This window comes from Euleptes europaea, chromosome 2 (genome assembly GCF_029931775.1).
Source record: "Euleptes europaea isolate rEulEur1 chromosome 2, rEulEur1.hap1, whole genome shotgun sequence".
NCBI classification, from domain to species: Eukaryota; Metazoa; Chordata; class Lepidosauria; order Squamata; family Sphaerodactylidae; genus Euleptes; species Euleptes europaea.
Window position 1 is genome coordinate 85,167,696 of NC_079313.1, and position 19,651 is coordinate 85,187,346.

Sequence of the window (19,651 nt, forward strand, 5' to 3'; positions counted from 1 at the left end):
AGTTCGGACTTTGGCATATCCCGAATCTAAACGGGCTGAATTCGGCCGAATCCGAACTATACCGAATTTTTTTTAATTCAACAGCCCTAGGTGGAATTTCCCCTTTTGCAAGGGACCCGGGACCAGGCAAATGCATTCTTTAAGTCACCATTTGAAAACCAGTTTTGAGCAAGCATCCAAATAGACCTAACCGCTCTTATGAATGAGGGAAAACCTGAAGACACACAACTGAAACCCCCCCTCAAACCAGGGAGAGAGAGACTCGAGGGGGAACACACACCCCAGGCAGAACCAGCAAAAGCCCCCTTTGGCTTCCCCCACCCACCGACAGAAACTGCTCCCTCCCCCCCCCCCCACACACAGACTCTGCTTCCCCCCCACACACACACACAGGAGAAAAAGTATAGATTAAAGCCCCCAAAGGGGTCTTACTGTGGCTGTCTTCTGTTCCATCAGGAGGGGTGGGAGGAGGACTGGATAATCCAAGAAGATTCCATTAAACATGGGACGTTTTGCTCTGGAGATGCATACAAGATCAGCTGATCCATTCATCCCAATAGGGAAAAGGGGAAAGCCCATATCTCGGGACCCCCTGACTCAATGTTTACAAAACTTGGGTGGTCTCTTAAGAAGGCTTGTCTGAAGCTCCGCTCAAAGTTTGGGATCTGCACCCCCAAAAATACGCCCCCTGCAGCCACGGAAAGAGAAAAGGGGGGAGCCAATATTTCTGCCCCCACTGAACCCATCTTTACAAAACTTGGGTGGTATCTTAAGAATGATTGTCTAAAGCTATGCTGAAAGTTTGGGGGCTGTATCCCCAAAAAAGCGCCCCCTGCAGCCACGTAAATGGAAAAGGGGGAGGGAAAAGGGGTGGAGCCCATATCTCGAGACCCCCTGGCCCAATGTTTACAAAACTTGGGGGGTATCTTAAGAAGGTTCATCTGAAGCTCCACTGAAAATTTGGGGTCTGTACCCCCAAAAATGCGCCCCCTGCAGCCATGGAAAGAAAAAAGGGGGGAGCACGTATCTCGGGACCCCCTGACCCAATGTTTACAAAACTTGGGTGGTCTCTTAAGAAGGCTTGTCTGAATCTCTGCTGAATGTTTTGTGTCCCTACCCCCAAAAAATACGCCCCCTGCAGCCACAGAAAGGAGCGAATGTGCACAAGCACCCCCCCCCACACACACACATGAGGATTTCCCTCTCTCTCTCTCTCTCTCCCCGGGCCGGGCCGCACATCAGCTGATTCCTCCAGTACTCAATCCTGACTGATTGGCCAGAAGAAGACCCAGCTTGGACACCGATTGGCCGGGGGAGGAGAATGCTGCTTACTGACGGTTATGCTGCTTACTGACAGCCCCGAATTGACCGGATTTATTCGTGAGCTCCCGAACTCGCTGAATTCGGCTCCCCGGTTTCCTGCCATTTTTGAGTTCGGTTCGTCCCAAACTAAAAACCACCGAATCAGGGGAAATTCAGCTGTTTTTCAGTTTGGGCCGAACCGAATCAACAGCCCTAGATGGCAGTTCTTGAACTGAACAGCAGGGAGGGGCTGTAGCTCAGTGACTCTGCTTTGCATGGAGAAGGACCCAAGCTCAATCCCAAGCATCTCTACTTAAAAGGCTAAGGTGATGGGAGTACCCCATATGAGACTCTGAAGAGCTGCTGTCAGAGTAGACAATAATGACCTTGACAGAACAATGGAGATCAGTTGGAGATCATGTTGCTGTGGAAGCTGCAACCTTCTGTTTCTGGACCTAGCAGCCTTATAGTGGTGGATGGTGGCAGCGGCTAGCAGTGTTTTTTCAAGCAGTAGGCATCACTGTTGCTGCAGATAAGCGTTTGTCTGCATGGTCTGGTCAGTTTTCCACAGACTAGATCAGGGGTGGGGAATGTCAGGCCCGGGGCCCGCAAAATCATTTTGTCTGGCCTTCGTGGGTCCTGGTAGATCTCTAGCTCAGAAGGATCTAAGACTGATGATCCGCCCCCTCCTGCGGACAGGAATAGCCTCAATTCAAAGCAGATGTTAGTTTGTTTTGCCCTATGGAGCTGCTAGGACCCCCCAAGAAACTGTGTTAACCCTTTCCCACCCAGGCTATGGAGAAACGTATTTCCTCTGTACTACAAGAGGGCTGGGGGCGGAAGTGGCAACAATGGAGGGGTTAAAGGTGGCAGGGCCAGAATGCATGCGTGAGGGGGGGAGTTCTTCACCAGTGTGTCCTCATTTCATCCCTGCAGGCGGAGGTAGCAGGAGCCGGCTGTAGAATCCGGCCCCGATCGTGCAGAGCAGGAGCAACTCCGGCGTGCAGCTGGATAGCTAGGCCCAGCTGGTGCAACAGACCATCCTGTGCCACCAGGTGGGTGAGTGCACCACCGGTTGGATGCCTGCCTGCTTGCTTGGTCGGCTAATTTTTAAGTTGATAATTTTGTATGGCTCGTGAATGATGTTATAAATATCCAAATGGCCCTTGGCGGAAAAAGGTTCCCCACCCCTGGACTAGATCAACAGATGTGTATCTGCCCCTCTAATTCAACACTGTGACTATGCTAAGGCAATGCTCGGTCCCATACTATTGTTTGCCAGATATCACAATAATGATAGTTATGATTATAATGATAATAATGATATGGCCACATCTGCACATTTGTATTTATGATGCTGTTAGATTATTCTTCCACAGTTTATTGTACATGCATTCTAGGCTCCTGCTACTAACAGTAACGCCCCGCAAAGGCTGGGGAGTTTGGGTAAACAGCCAACTTGTCCCATCAAGATGCATGATTCCCTTCACCTTCAGAAAAAGAGCACCAAAGCTCAAGACCAAGATTACGCAGGAAGCATAAGATAGAAAAACAACTATACGTCCCATCAAGACTTCAGGAACTTCAGGATCTAGAGAGAGCTGCAGTATGCTCTGTCAGTATTGGATTTAAAAAATACAACCAATTTTCTCTCTCTTTATGGAGCTGTTTCTGTGTGCTCAGTGGAAAAGGTAATACAAATTCTGCACTAAAAGTAGCCAAATATAGGTCAAATTTGCATACATTTGCTTATCTTGCATGATTTATTCTGTTTTTGATAGCCTGGGGGGTAAGCAATTATGCAAAACATTGAAGCTACCCTATCAGATCACTTAACTTCCTCTGTGTCCCTCTGTTTTTTTTAGAAATGCCAAGCAGCATCAATGCATTTTCCTGCTGATCTCTGAACCACGAGGACAGGAAACATGATTTTATTAAAAAAGTGAAAGCTGAGATTTTCAGGTTATTGTATTCTATACCAGATACTAAATCCCATATTTGTACAGGGCAGTCATAGAAGTGGCTCCTGCCTATGGGTGATAGTTCTGTAGGACACAAACTCCATTTGCTGTCACTGCCTACAATGCCTGCTCTCCATATGACAGGACAGGAGGGCATGAGGACAGAAGATTTTGCAATAAAATAGCAATGGAAAGAAAGAGAGAACAATATGGAAGTAGAGGGGGAAACAGTGAGAGAATACTGCAGATGAGAAAAAATAGAGAATGCAAGAAAACCAAAAGCAGTAGAGAAAAAGTAGGAAAACCTACTGCATCATAATACCAATGAGTCACCATGTCAGATGCAGGGTTATACGGCCCTTATATTCACACACACCAGAGATATTTCATCATATGTGTACCTGGGAAACAAATCAGATTTGCCAGCCATTCCCTCCCTCTTCCCCATGCTCCACCTCCATTACCTTCTCTGCTGACTGTGATGTCCCGAAGAAGATGGGAATGAAGGCTAACCAGACGATGCAGGTAGTGTACATGGTGAACCCAATGGGCTTGGCTTCATTAAAGGTCTCAGGAACCCCTCGGGTCTTTATAGCATACACAGTGCAGGTCACCATGAGCAGCATGCTGTACCCAAGCAAACAGATGAGGGACAGGTCCGAAATGTCACACTTGAGGACTCCCCGGGCAAAGCGGGGGTCCGTAGTCCGCTGGTCCTCATAGTCGATGATGGAGTGCGAGGGATCCACAATGAACCAGATGCAGACCCCCAAGAGCTGCAGGGAGATGAGGCTGAAGGTGATGACCAACTGGGAAGCAGGACTGATGAAGCGAGGGGCGCTGACTGACTTCTTGCCCTGCTCAAAGATGCGGTAGATGCGGTTGGTTTTAGTCAGCAAGGCAGCATAGCTGATGCTCATGCCCAGCCCCAAGAAGACCCGCCGCAGCGAGCAGGTGCCCATGTCAGGCCCAGCGATCATCAGAAAGGTGGTGGCATAGCAGAGAAAGATGCCCGTCAGCAGCACGTAGCTGAGCTCTCGCCCTGATGCCTTGACGATGGGCGTGTCATTGTAGCGCACGAACGTCACCACCACAAAGAGAGTGGCGATGATGCCCACAATGGCAATGAAAACCGGCACCACAGCCCAAGGGGAGCTCCACTCTAGCTTGACGATGGGGATGGGGATGCAGCCTGTGTGGTTCTCATTGGGGCGCTCGTTGAAGCGGCACACCTTGCAGTGGAACTCATCATGTTGATACTGGTACCCGTCGCAGCGCTCACAATGCCAGCAGCATGGGATCCCTTTCACCAGCTTCTTCCTTTCTCCTGGCTTGCATGGCTGGCTGCAGATTGAGGTGGGCACCCGGTTGCCTCCTCCGGGCCAATGCAGGCGCTCCATCTGCAGCAGAAATAGAAAGGCTCTTACTAGCCAACATGAGCTCAGCACCCTAGCAGCAAGAGCTGGACCAGACCAGCATGTCCCACTCACTTTGCTAGAACACCTGCTTCTAAGTTAACTGTTATACTTTCCAATCATTCTGAACACAAGGACACACATGAAGCTGCCTTATACTGAATCAGATCCTTGGTCCATCAAAGTAAGTATTGTCTGCTCAGACCAGCAGCGGCTTTCCAGGGTCTCAGGCAGAGGTCTTTCACATCACCTACTTGCCTAATGCTTTTAACTGGAGATGCCAGGGATTGAACCTGGGACCTTCAGCATGTCAAGCAGATACTCTACCCTGACTCATAGCCCTTCCCCTAGCACTGCTCTCTTCATTTTAATAGTGGCCCCTGGTAACTTAAGCCTCAGTCCTAAATTAAACAGGACTTACTTCAGAGTAGGCCAGTTTAGGATTTCTCCCTTAGTCTCTCACCTTTGCAGATTTGCAGCATCCCTTCTCCTTCAGCTCTGCGGCACCCCTGCTAATTGTAATGTAGTCTCTCCCTGCCCTGAAATATTCATTGCAAGAGGTCCTGCTAATCAACTTCACTTCTAAAGTGACCTAACTAACCTACACCAACTTGATTAGCAGGAGCCCACCTACTAAGAGGATCATTGCTAGGGTTGCCAGCTGCAGGTTGGGAAATATCTGAAGGTTTTTGGGGCAGAGCCTGAGGAGGGCAGGGTTTGGGGAGGGGAGGGACTTCAATGCTATAGAGTCCAATTGCCAAAGTGGCCATTTTCTCCAGGGGAACTGATCTCTATCTGATGGAGATCAGTTGTAATAGCAGGAGATCTCCAGTTACTGCCTGCAGGTTGGCAACCCTAATCATTGCAAGCCCTGTTCTCAGGGCCCTTACCCACAGCAAGGTAACCGGCAGCCAGAAACAGGCATGCTCCTTGGCTGACGAAGCTGTTCTATTTTATTGGGTTTTAAATGCCAGCTGAAAACATTTTTCTTCACCCAGTTTTTAAATCAGTCCCCTATCTGTGGTTTTTTTAACCATTTTTTTTTGAGGGTGGATTTTTACCCCACTCTCTACAGCCTGCCATCTGTTTGTCAATAATTCGTTGTGCTGCTGATTTTACTAACTGTTGTCTTCATTGCTGGTCTTTTTAGTAACTGGGATTTCTTTGTTTTAAATTAACTGCATTTATTTTGTTTCCCTTTTCTGGATGCCTTGGGCAGCCTACAATAAATATTCTAGCCGTGCTATTTTTATGTCACTTGGCCTAGTCTATCTGTGATTCTCAGCCATACACTGTTATTACAAATTGACAATCCTGTATTGCCTAGGGTTGCCCAACTACAGTCGGGGCCTGGAGATCTCCCAGAATTACAACTCATCTCCAGGCTATAGAGCTCAGTTTCCCGGAAGAAAATGCAGCTTTGGAGGGTGAACGCTATGGAATAATACCCTGATGAGGTCCCTCCCCTCCCCGCATCCCACCCTCCTCAGGCGCCACCCCCAAAATCTCCACGTGTTTCCCAATCTGGAGCCGGCAACCCTAGTGTTTTCCCCCTATGTGATCTCACACCTGAAAAGCTTTTTTGCTGTTGTTCTGAGCTCCACACGGCCCTGTCACCATCCTTTAATTAGAACTGAAATGAAATTCTGGAAAAATTCAAACTTGCATAACATTTCAGAGTTGAAATTACTGTTTTTGAAAGGCAAACATTTAAAAATTTTGCTTTCAAAATTTAACTTTGTAGAAGGGTTAGGGAAGAGCCCAACCACGGGCAACACTTTTAAGTCCCATTACATTCATTGAGAGTGTCAAATATGCTCTTCATTCCCTTCCCTTGAAATGGTGCTTTTAAGGCCCTTCATGAATAAAGCTAATAACGTAAGCATTAGCTTGCCAAGTAAAAGACGTTTACACCTCTTATTTCTCTAGAGCCCCCAGTTCTGGCCTACATATGTTACCACTGCACCAAAAAGGATCAGAGAGCAACCAGCGCTAAATATTTTTGTTTTTAATTATCACTCTGCATGATGTTTATAGTACTTGCATACAAACGGGTTAAGTCAAGATCTATTCCATTTTGACTGGGACACTGACTAGTGGTACTGGAGCTTCATACGAGCCCATCTGTGTTTTTCTTAGTGAAAACGCAGGAGCTTCAAGTTTGGTCTCCCCAAAGACTCTAGGCAAACCTAAACTCAGGTTAAAAGCTTGCTTACTTTTAAATTCAAGTGATCGGCCCAGTGCCCAATAATTTTGTACTCAGGAGTGGCATTCTTGATCTGGTACTGATAGATGTCATAGCGGCCTGGGGCATCTCCATTCTCGTTGAACGTCACAGGGGTCCCAGCAATTCCTGCAAGGCACAAAGCATTTCTGTTGGAGAAAGAAAAGCACTGCTGACCTGGGCTGTGTGTCTGATCTTCCAAGGAAGTTCTGTCTCTCTCACTCGCTTGTTTAGAATCAGTGGGAAAACTGAGTGCAATCGCAAGCCTATGTTAAGTCCTACTGGTTTCAGTGGTTAAGCATAGCAAATCGGGGACTTAATTCTCCCACTAAAATCAACAGGATTTAAACATGCTTAACTGGATCATACTCCAATGGGCCATAGTTGTTTAGTGCCTACTGAATGTGACTAGAAGCTTGTCAGTAAATGAAGTGGGGTGAGTAAACTAGCCTTGCTAGCCTGAAATTACCCTTCCTGTCTGTGTAAGGGAAATAAAGAAACAGAGGTAGAGAAAGAGAGAGACTCAGCTGATGTATACACAAACATTTCTGCTGAAGAAATAGGGCCATATTTGCATGTCAGTCAAACAGCTTCATTCTACTCAATGTAAGAGGTCAATTGCCCAGCCACTGAATCAAGTTACTTCTATTGCAGTGAGAATCTAGCCCACAGTCTTGTCTGAAATATTGAAAAATTATTTCTTTGTCATCAGCAACTAAAAAAAAAAAGCATTGTTCTTAAATTCCTGTATTGCCAAGTGAAATCTTCCTCGTCCTTGGTAATACATAGAATTAAATATTTGTGCTGAGTTAGAGCCCAGAAGCCCACCAGGTTAGGAGCTGTTTAAACTAAGAAGAGAAAAAACTATTGGTAAGCATGAGGCCTAAATGGTCTTTATTTTAAATCAGCTCCAAAAACCAATGCTAAAACCTCCACTGGCTATAGTACATATTCCTCCCCCTCCCCAAATTCTCTCTGACATTAACATTCATAAGTGGCATATAAAAGATGAGAAGGGCTGAAATGGACTTTGGGAGGACATGTATAAGGAGCACGGACAAATCTCTGAATAGTCTGCATACAGAACAGGAGACAGTCAAACAGACACAGAGACCATAAATCTAAACTCAAATTTTATGAGTTAAAATCTTAGGCACCAACCGTGGTAACTTGGTGAAGTTTCTTTTGCAGCAGAACAAAGGAAAAAGAGGTTCATGACAGGGTTACATAAAGTATTAGGGGCAAACCAAAAAAAGCGACAGAGAGAAGGACCCTTCTCTTTCCCTTATAATTCACCCAATCAGATCCAAAAGACACCAGGCGGCCCTGCTTCCCTTTCCCTCTTGATTCATCTGCATATTGTCACACCTCTGCTGTTGTCCGAGCACATTCTTCTCTCTGAAGCCACTGAGCAATGAATCCATACATGCTGACAGTACATCACGATGCTGCATCATTCATTCACCGAGAGCGGTAATTCCCTCTCAGTATTCAACTGCAGCGCTTGCAATGGAAAATAACAACACATTTATATAGAGCCAGACGAACGTGCACTTCATGAAGTTGCAAGGCTGGAAGCAGGCTGAACAAAGAGCCGGGGACTGAGAGTGATGCTGCTGCATAACTTTCTGGTCCACCTCTGTGTGAAATTTTCCCTTCTGCAAGCAGATACTCTTATCACTGAGCCACCATGAAGATCAAATGATGAAGAAAGCATTGTCTACTAATGTATTTAAGGCAGGCCACTTTAAAGACAGAGAAGAGGATCCAGATAAAGGTAATGACATCAGCTAAGGCACCTTTTGTGACTTATGTGTGAAAATGTACATCAGGCCTGCACATAAGCTTGCCAACCTCCAGGTGGTGGCTGGAGATCGCCCACTTTTACAACTGATTTCCAGGTGACAGAGATCAGTTCACCTGGAGAAAATGGTCATGTTGGAAGGTGGGCTCTATAGCATTATAACCCATTGAAGTCCCTCCTCTCCCCAAACACCACCCTCCTCAGGCTCCACCTCCAAAATCTCCAGGTATTTCCCAACTCAGAGCTGACAACCCTATTTACACAACTTGTGACCCATGAAGTCAAACACCAGCCACATATATACAACAGCCCTCCAGGAACATAATAGCTAAACCTGTGAGGAAATACTGCAGTGTTTTGAGCTTCTCCTTCTCTCATAATACTAGGACACTGGGTTGCCCAAATCAACTGAAAGGCAGTAGATTCAGGGGCCCCTCAGCCTTTAACAGAGGTTTGACCTCCAGGGATTAGTAAGTGAAGCTTTATAGGGCATGGAGATAAAGTTCATTGCAGAGCAAGTGATTGTTAAATGCACAACTACAGCTTTAAAAGATGGCAGGCCTACCTTCTGTATATACTACGGTTGCCAGGTCCCTCTTCACCACCGGAGGGAGATTTTTGGGGTGAAGCCTGAGGAGGGCAGGGTTTGGGGAGGGAAGGGACTAGGCTTACTAGGTTCCCCTTCTCCTTCGGTGGGAAGTTTTTGGAGTGGAGGTGGGGGGGGTCGCAACTGGGAGTTTGAGTGGTAACTGGCCCCTTGCGATGCGGCTCTTCCAGGTGTAAACCAGAAGTGACGTGTTGCCGGGGAGGCGCGCGTGCAGAGGTTGCCCGCCGACCCTCAGCTGGTCAATGGGAAGCCAGGTGAATTGGCAGGGGTTTGCCTGCCACCACCTGTCACTTGGCAACCCTAGGAGGGACTTCAATGCCCTAGAGTCCAATTGCCAAAGTGGCCATTTTCTCCAGGGGAACTGATCTCTATTGGCTGAAGATCAGTTGTAATAGCAGGAAATCTCCAGCTAGTACCTGGAGGTTGGGAAGCCTAGTATATACTCAAGAACCTCCCTGCAACAATCTTGACAGTAAGCCTGGCCTGCAGTTGCAGACGGAACACAGGTCTGCGTTGTTTAATCCCCTGCACAGTTTCCAGGCAAAGGATCGGAGTTTGTGCTCAGTAAAGACCTCTCTGCCGACAGTTTATGGTCCACAGTCAGTGGCAGGCAGCCCTCAGTGAGTGGAAGAGGAGGCCAGCTGCTCTCTCCAAGCTTTGTTAGGCTGACCTCCTCCCCACAACAACACCTGCAGTCACAGGCAGACCCTGGCAGGTTTAAAGGCAAGCTGAGAGGCAGGACAGCTGCCTTTCCCCATTCTGGTTCTGAATGCCTTTGCAGACAGCTCATTACACTTGATGTACACCGAGAATGATTAGCATTGACATCCCTGCCATTCATGTGCAAAAGGGACAGTCACAGAGGACTGCTGAAGGATGGCGCCTGGGAGGGAGAGGGAGTGGGGAGCAGGACACAGCTCTTAAGTACAATAGCAATCAGTGCCCGAGGGGGCGTTTTCACCAGCTGCTCAGTAACCAGAACCAAGTGTGCAGACATTGGGGACAGTTTAATTTGCCCTCCCCCTTGGGCTGCGTTTGAGAGTGTTCAGTCCCTTCCCTTGGGCTGGCACGCTTGCACACACCCACACACAAGCAATGTAAACAGAGGTTACCCTATTCTTAGAAATATTCTTAGGACTGTGCCAAATAGACTCAATGTGCACTTGGATCTTTCTAAAACTGGAGGCAGAAACAAACTGGCTTTCCCTTCCTTCTCCTGTGTTTGTCCTCCTCTGAAGAAGAACAGAGCCTAACCACACTAGAAAACCGAAAACCCTTCCCTCGCAGGATGAGCAAAAGGTAGGGTTTCCAACCTTCAGGTACTAAGCCAAAATAGACACCTCTGTGTATAAATGTAGTTACTCCAAATCTAACATAGATCAACCATACAAAGTATAGCTAAACAACAGACTGTATTATACAATAACATTGACAAGCCCACACAAGTCCTATTTCTTAAGCATAAAGACACAAAGTCACAATATTCCAAGGTTTCCAAAACTCACTATCCTAAAGACAGACAAAAAGTCCAACAGGTACCAATTCAAGGTTTTCTTCTCCTTTCAGGTGTGGAAAGAAGAAGAAATATTGTGACTTTGTGTCTTTATGCTTAAGAAATAGGACTTGTTGAATGTGCTTGTCAATGTTATTGTATAATACAGTCTGTTGTTTAGCTATACTTTGTATGGTTGATCTGTGTTAGATTTGAACCTTCAGGTACTAGCTGGAGATCTCCTGCTATTACAACTGATCTCCAGCTGATAGACATCAGTTCACCTGGAGAAAATGACCACTTTGGCAATTGGACTCTATGGCATTGAAGTCCCTCCCCTCTCCAAACCCCGCCCTCCTCAGGCTCCGCTCCAAAAATCTCCCACCGGTGGCAAAGAAGGATCTGGCAACCCTAGCAGAAAAAATGCTGGAAGTGGCCCTTAGTGGGATTCTAACATTCTGGATCTTGATAGCTCTTTCCAAACCCATATGTGACTGTGGCTTGGAATGTATGGACAGCAGTTGGAAAATTGAGTGCAGGCATCCCACAGAGCTCTCTGATAGGCTTCTTGTGTTTGTCACTTGTACAGCCTTCATATCACAGTGCTAGACTAGGGCTTCTTAAACTTTTTCCACTTGCGCCCCCTTTTCGCCGCCGAGAAATTTTTAATTTTTAGGTATACAAATCATGCATTTACTGATAATAAATTATAAATAAATTTATTTTAAAACAATTCTTTGGTATACATATAATTTTACCATTTATTAAAGATGAAAGCAAATTTGCATACGAATTTGCATGCTGTTGCCAAATCCCCCCCCCCACATTCAGTTACGCGACCCCATCTGCGGTCATGACCCACAGTTTAAGAAGCTTTGGGCTAGACTAAATGCAGTTCGATCTGAGGGAGCTTCTTTATGGCAGCAAAATCCAAACTGTCAGTGCCCTGACATGTAGTGAGAACACATCTCACCAAATTGCACCTTTGCCATTTTTCATAGATTTTCGAAGAAATGTTAAACTGAACTCTCACTACATATCAAAACACTCAGAATATGCCCACACCGTGCTAAAACTGTGTGTGTGGCGGGGAGTTCATAAAAGGAAAATAAATCAAATTAGTACTATGAGGTATCCTAGAGCATAAACCATTTAAAAGTCAGGCCAATTAAGAGAAGAGACCCCATTGGCTGACTACAAAGAAATGATCTGGCATACGATTAAAAGGTTTAAATGCCGTCAGAATGTATTTATCCAGAGAAGGATGTGATTAGATGAGAAGGACTACGAAATCTTTAATTACAGTGATTTGTTTAGCAAGTTGCCTCAAACCAAGGCTTTTTTGCTGTTTTCCCCCTCAAAACTTTATCTTAAAACAAAATCAAACGAATTGCATAAATAAATCCCAATAACAGAAGAAAGCAAGAAAATCAAACAACGTGATAGGGAAGGAATAAATAAGAGAGACAGATTGTGAGGAGATTGCAGAGGAGAGATAAATAGATGTAATAAGAAAGAAGGAACAGAAAATGTATATTAAAGAGATATAATGTGAGGAAGTGATGAGTTTCTAGAAGATGTTAAAGAATCACTAATCAGGGGAGAGGTAATATATTCTGCTAAAGAAAAGGAGCAAAAATGGAAGGGGAGTAAGGAAATGCACAGTGTTAAAAAAGGGGATTGTTTGTGTGGATAGAATCATGGTGGGACTTTGGGAAGATGTAATTTTGGCTCTGGCTCAAGTCCTCCCTGGTTAATCCATATGGGCAGAGCTAGAAGATCCTGGATGCCTGGTCAACTATATATTATTTAGGTACACACAAAAATGTATTAGTAATTCCAGTTTTGTGCATGAATTGGTTTATTCAGAAGGTCCAGTCTGAAATGTTTCCTTCAGAGAGAGGGGGAGAGAAAGGAGCAATTACATTAAACGCAGGTTTATACATTTAATCTAGGAAAAGATGTCATGATACCCCAAGGAGCTTCAGTAATATACTACAATTGCATAAATCCTTCCCCTGGAAATCATTACGTAGCCTAGAGGACAATCCCACCCACTTGGACAAACCTGAGAAATTGACGCTACGGATGTACTTGAGCAGCTCTGCACCATCTACTGGGTCCATCTTGGGGCAAAGGCCGATCTTCCCGGGGCATAGGTTCTTGTGCATGTTGTGCAATGCATGGCCCATAGCGTAGACAGCATCGATGACAAACTGCACCTTCCCCTCCTGCTCATAGGCAGAGTCTTGGCCAATCCGCTCGCGATCTGGAACAATAAAAAAAGACACAGCGCTTGGTTCTGTGACATGTTTCTGATGGAAGCTGTAGTCCTGGCCAGGGTTATCTAGTTTCTTTGTGGTACAGACTGCAGGATTTCAATTTCCTCAAAATTTCAAAATTATACCACTGCCTGAGTGAGCAGCTTGGTGACGTTTAGAAGGCTTTGCTCTGCCTCTTGCAAGAAGCATTCAATTGAGGTACTGTCCAATGCGGGAAAGATGCACTGAGAAAATAAAATGCAGTAATTCCTGGGAGCAAAAGTACAAAGGAAATTATTGCCTGAAAATATAGGGAATGAAGGGTTATTTACCAACCTGAAATAGAGAGGTTACCTCCATAGAGACAAAGTGTTGTGCGTGTCAGTAAAGCACTAGCATTGCCACAGAAGCCTCTAGTGCAGCCCATTCTTTCCATCATCTTTTAGATTGCTTTCAAATGGAGGAGCAGGACTGGGCATTTTCTCACCTGAACCTTACACTGTTCACATGTTCTCCTAGACAGAGGCTAAGTCAATTTAAGCATCATCTATGAAAATGCTTCTGATGGTGTTCCATTATGTCACCAGTGAAATTGTCTGAAGGCCCCTGAGATAAAGGGGCACAAACAATGGTGGGTCTTTTATGGTCAGCAACTGGCCCTCATCTAACAACTGAGCACCTGTTTTCTGGTGACAGACTGCCCTGGACCTTGCACGCTATCAGTCCCCTAAGGAGTCCAACAGGGAATGGGACCCTCCTACATAACGTTCTGTCTTAAGCTGTTATATTTCCCATGACCTCACTGGGAAAACAAATGCTCTGCCCCACATTTCACTTAAGCACAGTTTGTTCATGTGGTCTTGATTCTTGAACACCAAAACTATTTGTGTGTGTGTGTGTGTGTGTGTGTTCTGCTTGGGCTTGCTAAGCATGTCCTCATTTGCACACTACTGCCAGGCATCATGTTGTCTCTTTTTTAAACAGGTCCATACCTTGTGACCCAATGGCCACACCGCACTGCTTCTCAGAGAAGACACAATGAGGCATGTATAATAGCCCTTCAGTATTCTTTCTGTGGTCCAGAAAGAAAGCGCCGTTTTCCAGATCACCCAAAAAATAAGTAAGATGAATAAAGAGAGTCTTATTTTCATTTTACCAGTAAGTTTCCTAGTGGAGCTACAGATAATTAAAGTACTTTCATTGCATGAACTGAGGATATTGAAATACACACGTGAAGCTGCTTTTACTGAATCAGACCATCGGTCCATCAAGGTCACTATTATCTACTCAGACTGACAATGGTCTCAGGTAGTCCAGTTCTTGTATGTTATCCGGGCTGTGTGACCATGGTCTTGGTATTTTCTTTCCTGATGTTTCACCAGCAGCTGTGGCAGGCATCTTCAGAGGAGTAACACTGAAGGACAGTGTCTCTCAGTGGGGGTTACCGCATTATGTATTCCCAGCGATGTATTAAGTTTGAAAATGTTATAAAAAACATCGCTTTAAAAGGGTTTTTGGATGCCACAGCTAAAAAGTGGTTGGAAGACATCTTCACAGCTAAAGGAGCCAAACAAAGTGTGAACAGTATTTTTTATAACATTTTCAAACTCTTAATACATTGGTGGGAATACATAGAAAGTGCGAACAGTATTTTTTATAACATTTTCAAACTCTTAATACATCGCTGGGAATACATAATGCAGTAATCCCCAGTGTCAAAGTGTGTTGGAAGAGTAATATATATAGTCAGAAGGGGGTTGAGTTTGAGCTGAGTCATTGTCCTGCAAAAGTATCAAAGGTAATGTGCTAGTCATTGTCCTGTAAGTATCAAGGTAATGTGTTAATTAGGGTGTGGTATGTTAATGTGGAGCCATTGTATCCTGAAGGGATCTGTTAACATGTGGAATCCAAAGCTAATCTGCATGGCTATTGTGGACTGTAGTCTTTGGCTGTTACTGCACTAGGTATTCCCATCAATATATTAAGAGTTTGAAAATGTTATAAAAAATACTGTTCACACTTTCTATGTATTCCCACCGATGTATTATGAGTTTGAAACTGTTATAAAAAATACTGTTCGCACTTTGTTTGGCCCCTTTAGCTGTGAAGACGTCTTCCAATCATTTTTTAGCCGTGGCATCCAAAAACCCTTTTAAAGCAATGTTTTTTATAACATTTCCAAACTCTTGATACATCACTGGGAATACCTAGTGCGGTAACAGCCTTTGTTACTCTGGAGTTTTTCAGGACAGGAAGCCAAGCCTTATTCATTCTTAAACTCTCTTCTTTTCTGTTAAAGTTGTGCTGATGTTTATGAATTTCAATGGCTTCTCTGTGCAATCTGACAAAATAGTTGGTAGAATTGTCCAGTATTTCAGTGTCTTGGAATAAGACCCTGTGTCCTGTTTGGGTCAGTCCATGTTCAGCCGCTGCTGATTTCTCAGGTTGGCCAAGTCTTCAGTATCTTTCGTGTTCTTTTATTCTTGTTTGTATGCTGCGTTGTGTGGTCCCAATGGTAGATGTTTTTCACATCACCTACTGCCTGGTCCTTTTAACTAGAGATGCCAGGGATTGAACATGGGACCTTGTGCATGCAAAGCAGAGGCTTTCCCACTGAGCCACAGCCCCTCTCCAACCTCATGCCAAATTCTACCACACCAGGCTGTATCTATAGATTGCTCCCACATACACACACACTTGTAATTGAGTTGTTGTTGGCCTCAAAGCACATTTTCCTTGAACATCCCCCCAATTTGTGTGCCCCAGTCACGGCCCAAGCTGTAGCATATGCTAATATTATTCATCCTCTGGCATCATCCATCTCACTAGCGGTTGCTCAGTCTCTCAGGCACTATCAGCTGTGTCAAAGGATGGTCTGTACAACATCCATCAGTTCCAGCCTGTGCTCTATCAAGTCCTTGCCACTGCCAGACACTCCTTCAGCTTTCCTCCCATCCCTATCCTTCCCCTCCCTGGTCCAGCCAGCCCTGGATTACAGGATCATTCGAGTATATGGTAATTACTCACGACAGCTGCCTGCCTCTTCCTGTCATAACCATTCTTAATGGGACTGGAAACATTTTAATCATTCAGCAAAAGATACGATTAACTTTGCGCACTGTTAATTAGAGCTAAAAGAGGAACCCCCTGCGCCATGGCGTGGTGTGGTACTTTGCCAAGAAGTAATAGCCAGCGCTTTCCCAGACTCCCAGTGACCCTTTCCACAGAATTTCGCAGAGAGGGAAGGTTGTCTGCGCACATAGCAACCGGACTCACAGGGGAGCTGGGACTTCAGAAATAGGGAACATTCTGAAATAAAAGAAGGCACTGACCTAGCAGAAGTGAGGCAAAGGACTCTCATTGTATAGGATCTATGATTATCAGCTGTTGGGAACTGAGGATCTAATTAATGAGATTTGGAGACCTATGATCAGCCCTTCCCTGCATTTAAAAAATAGATAGAGGAGTTGCATATGCCCAGATTCCGACTGCAAATATGTAGAAAGGGAGGAGGGGTTTAACTCTTCCTCCCCCATATAAGTTCACCAGTTGAAACCCCCTCCATCTCTCTCATATATATACTGTACACAGTTCCTTTTTTTCTTTCCAAGGCTAAAAACAGTGGGTGGAGAGGAGGCTCAAACGAAAAACTATGCAGGTATGGAAGAGATAAACTCCTCTTCCACCCTCACCTATGACCCAGATCCAAGTGGGTGTCCCTTAGCAGCTGTTGTATCTATTTTTAAAGGATAGGGAGATTGATGACAGACCTCCCAGTTTCACATCTGGTTAGTTCCAGATTCTGGTATCAAATGCACTTGCCATTTATGAATGACAGCCACTTGTGTTAACCCGCAGCTTCAGCCTGCAAAACAGACAAGCAACCACTGGGAAAGGACTGAACTTTTGAGTGTGTTATTTTTGTAGGCAAAAACTGAAATTTGTAGACCTGGCCAGTGTTCAAAAGGACACTGTGTGACTTTTGTATTTTAAACTGACTCCCAAATGTAGCCCAGTGAATGTCTTCCTACCCCTGGTTAAAGTGAGCTGGCTCTGTTCTGTGTCCTTTTGGCCTGCATTGATTAAAGTGAATTTGCTGTTCAACATCTGCTACAGCATCGAATGTGGACTTCCTTGTGTCCCCCTCCTGTCAAGAGGTTTCTGCATTTGACAGTGACACAGGAAATATGTGGAAATCTGTGTCTAGAAAGCGCTCCCTTCACCCAGCCAGTTCCTTCCAGCAATATCACAGGCTACACTAATTGTGCGGAAGATGTCTGTGATGTGTACCCTAGGAGGTGTGGTGATTCATGTCAGAGGGAAAGGAGACACTCTCACGCTCTCACTTGGAAGCATTGAGAGAAAAATATAGCCGTGGAAATTCTTCATTAGCCACTCAAAGCCTCCCTGTCTCTAGCAGTGTCCTCCTAACCAATGTCATTCCTTTCTAAGACTAGGGTTGCCAGGTCCCTCTTTGCCACCGGCGGGAGATTTTGGGGACGGCGCCTGAGGAGGTCAGGGTTTGGGGAGGGGAGGGACTTCAATGCCATAGAGTCCAATTGCCAAAGCGGCCATTTTCTCCAGCCAATCTTATCTCTATCGGCTGGAGATCAGTTGTAATAGCAGATCTTCCGCTATTACCTGGAGGTTGGCAACCCTGTCTAAGACCTTTGACTTCATTGTACTGAGATGGACATAACTTTGTTTAGGATTGCACTGTAACACTCAAAATGTGTTAAAATTTAAAATTGTTGTTTTAAAATGTCAACTATCCAGAGGGTATTAGAATGTCAACTATCCAGAGGGTATTAGAAATAAAACATATTAGCAAAGTCATCCCGCTTCACTACTTAGTAATATATGCTTGTCCACGTTTCTGAAACGTCTTGCATCGTTTCTGCCTCAGCTTGGGCTTTTGCTGAAGCTCTAGAGAAAGAGGGTTTTCAAAGCAGAGAAGAATGCCTTTCTGTACGCATTCATGGTTAATTATGCTGCTGACGTTTCTAATAGGCTCAGACTACAGACTTTGATGGCTCATAATGTGGGCCTCCAATCCAATGAGAATTTTCATCTGGTATGCCCTGTAATGTGAGATGCAGAAGAATTATTCCTCCCCACCCCACTCCTCTCGGTCTTTCCCTGCCCATCCCCCCTCAGCCCGATATTCTTCTGACTGCAGCCCTCCCTCTCCCCCAGGACTTTTGAGTGTTAGGATGTCAGGCACAGAGGGAACTACGTTTTCCAGGCATCTTGGCATCAGAGAAGCAGGTCCCAGCAATGCTTAAAGTGCTGGGGGACAGGGAAGGAGGCTGAGGACCCACGTTGCTGCGGCCAAACCCAGTGCAATGGATTTGTGAAGAGTGCCTGGGGGAGATGAGGGGGTCATTGGGTGGTTGGACGCTCACAGAGGTCAGAAACTCTTCAGCATTCCTGGTGACATCATTAGGGCTGGCCACTAGGGCTGCCAGCTCCAGGCTGGGAAATACCTGGAGATTTTTGGGGTGGAGCCTGAGGAGGGCGGGGTTTGGGGAGGGGAGGGACTTCAATGCCATAGAGACCAATTGCCAAAGCGTCTGTTTTCTCCAGGGGAACTGATCTCTATTGGCTGGAGATCAGTTATAACAGCAGGAGATCTCCAGCTAGTACCTACAGGTTGGCAACCCTAGTACCAGTTCCTTCAGATCAACAGCAGACCCTTGCAGGTACCTGGCTGCTACTCCCACCCCCTAGTTTCCAAAACTCAGGCTTCTGTTCTTTCCAAAACTCTTTCCATCAGTTCCTGTTCAAGTATAACGCAGATTCCTGCAGCATGCAGCAGCCACCAGCCATCAGAGGTCATTAAGGAGGCACCTTCAGCTATCAAGCGATATAATAGCTTGAAGAGAAGGTTTTTGCTTCACTTTGCAGCACTGTCAAATCCTGCACCTTGAACTGTGTCTGGAATACAATATGACCCAGGAGAGCCGTGTTGCTATGTTAGTTTGTTGTAACAAACCCAGCAAGGATTCTTAACATGTAAGGCTTGTAATTTGGTAGCTGATGTTCTGCAGAACCACTGGTTGCCTTTAGTAACAGGCATCAGAAGTAACCCCTGAATTGTAGCCAAGATTGCAATCACACAATACTTAACCGGGAATAAGCCCCACTGCATTCAGGGAGACATACATTCAAGAAACCTAAGCTGCAAAGAAAAAGGGACAAAACAGTTTGAGGAAAACATATAGAAATCCCAGCCTTTTAGTGTAAGGGCAGAACTCTTGAAGAAATGCCAAAGAGCTTTAAATGACTGCTTTAACAGTCTAACAGAGTTTTAAGTAATGACTCCCTTTATAGGCTAAAGTGATCACAGTTGCAGATGAGTATGTATACACAACATTCCTAATTTGCAAGTGTTTGGTTTTTGCAGTCTAAGTGCACCTAAAAGTGCAGGCCAAATTTGTTTTTTGAATATTTTTATCCTGAAGTATTCAGTATCCTGAATAAGAAACTTGTTTCCCTCACGTTCCATGTTATTCCTTACTTCAGAAATACATGAAAATGTGGGGGTGTGTGCAGAAAAAGCCCCTGGCAGTGGGTCTGGCATAG

General features: G+C 45.3%; 1 protein-coding gene across 2 annotated transcripts in view; it reads right to left on the reverse strand.

The window, feature by feature from the left end:
- GRM4 (glutamate metabotropic receptor 4) overlaps positions 1–19,651 on the reverse strand; it is a 310,121-nt gene that overhangs the window by 52,293 nt on the left and 238,177 nt on the right. For both annotated transcript variants that reach the window (XM_056844265.1, XM_056844266.1), the window contains exons 6-8: positions 12,874–13,074; positions 6,895–7,031; positions 3,728–4,663 (exon numbers count right to left, since the gene is read on the reverse strand). In XM_056844265.1, coding sequence (XP_056700243.1) covers positions 3,728–4,663; positions 6,895–7,031; positions 12,874–13,074 — 1,274 coding nt within the window. The remainder of the gene's footprint in view (positions 1–3,727; positions 4,664–6,894; positions 7,032–12,873; positions 13,075–19,651) is intronic.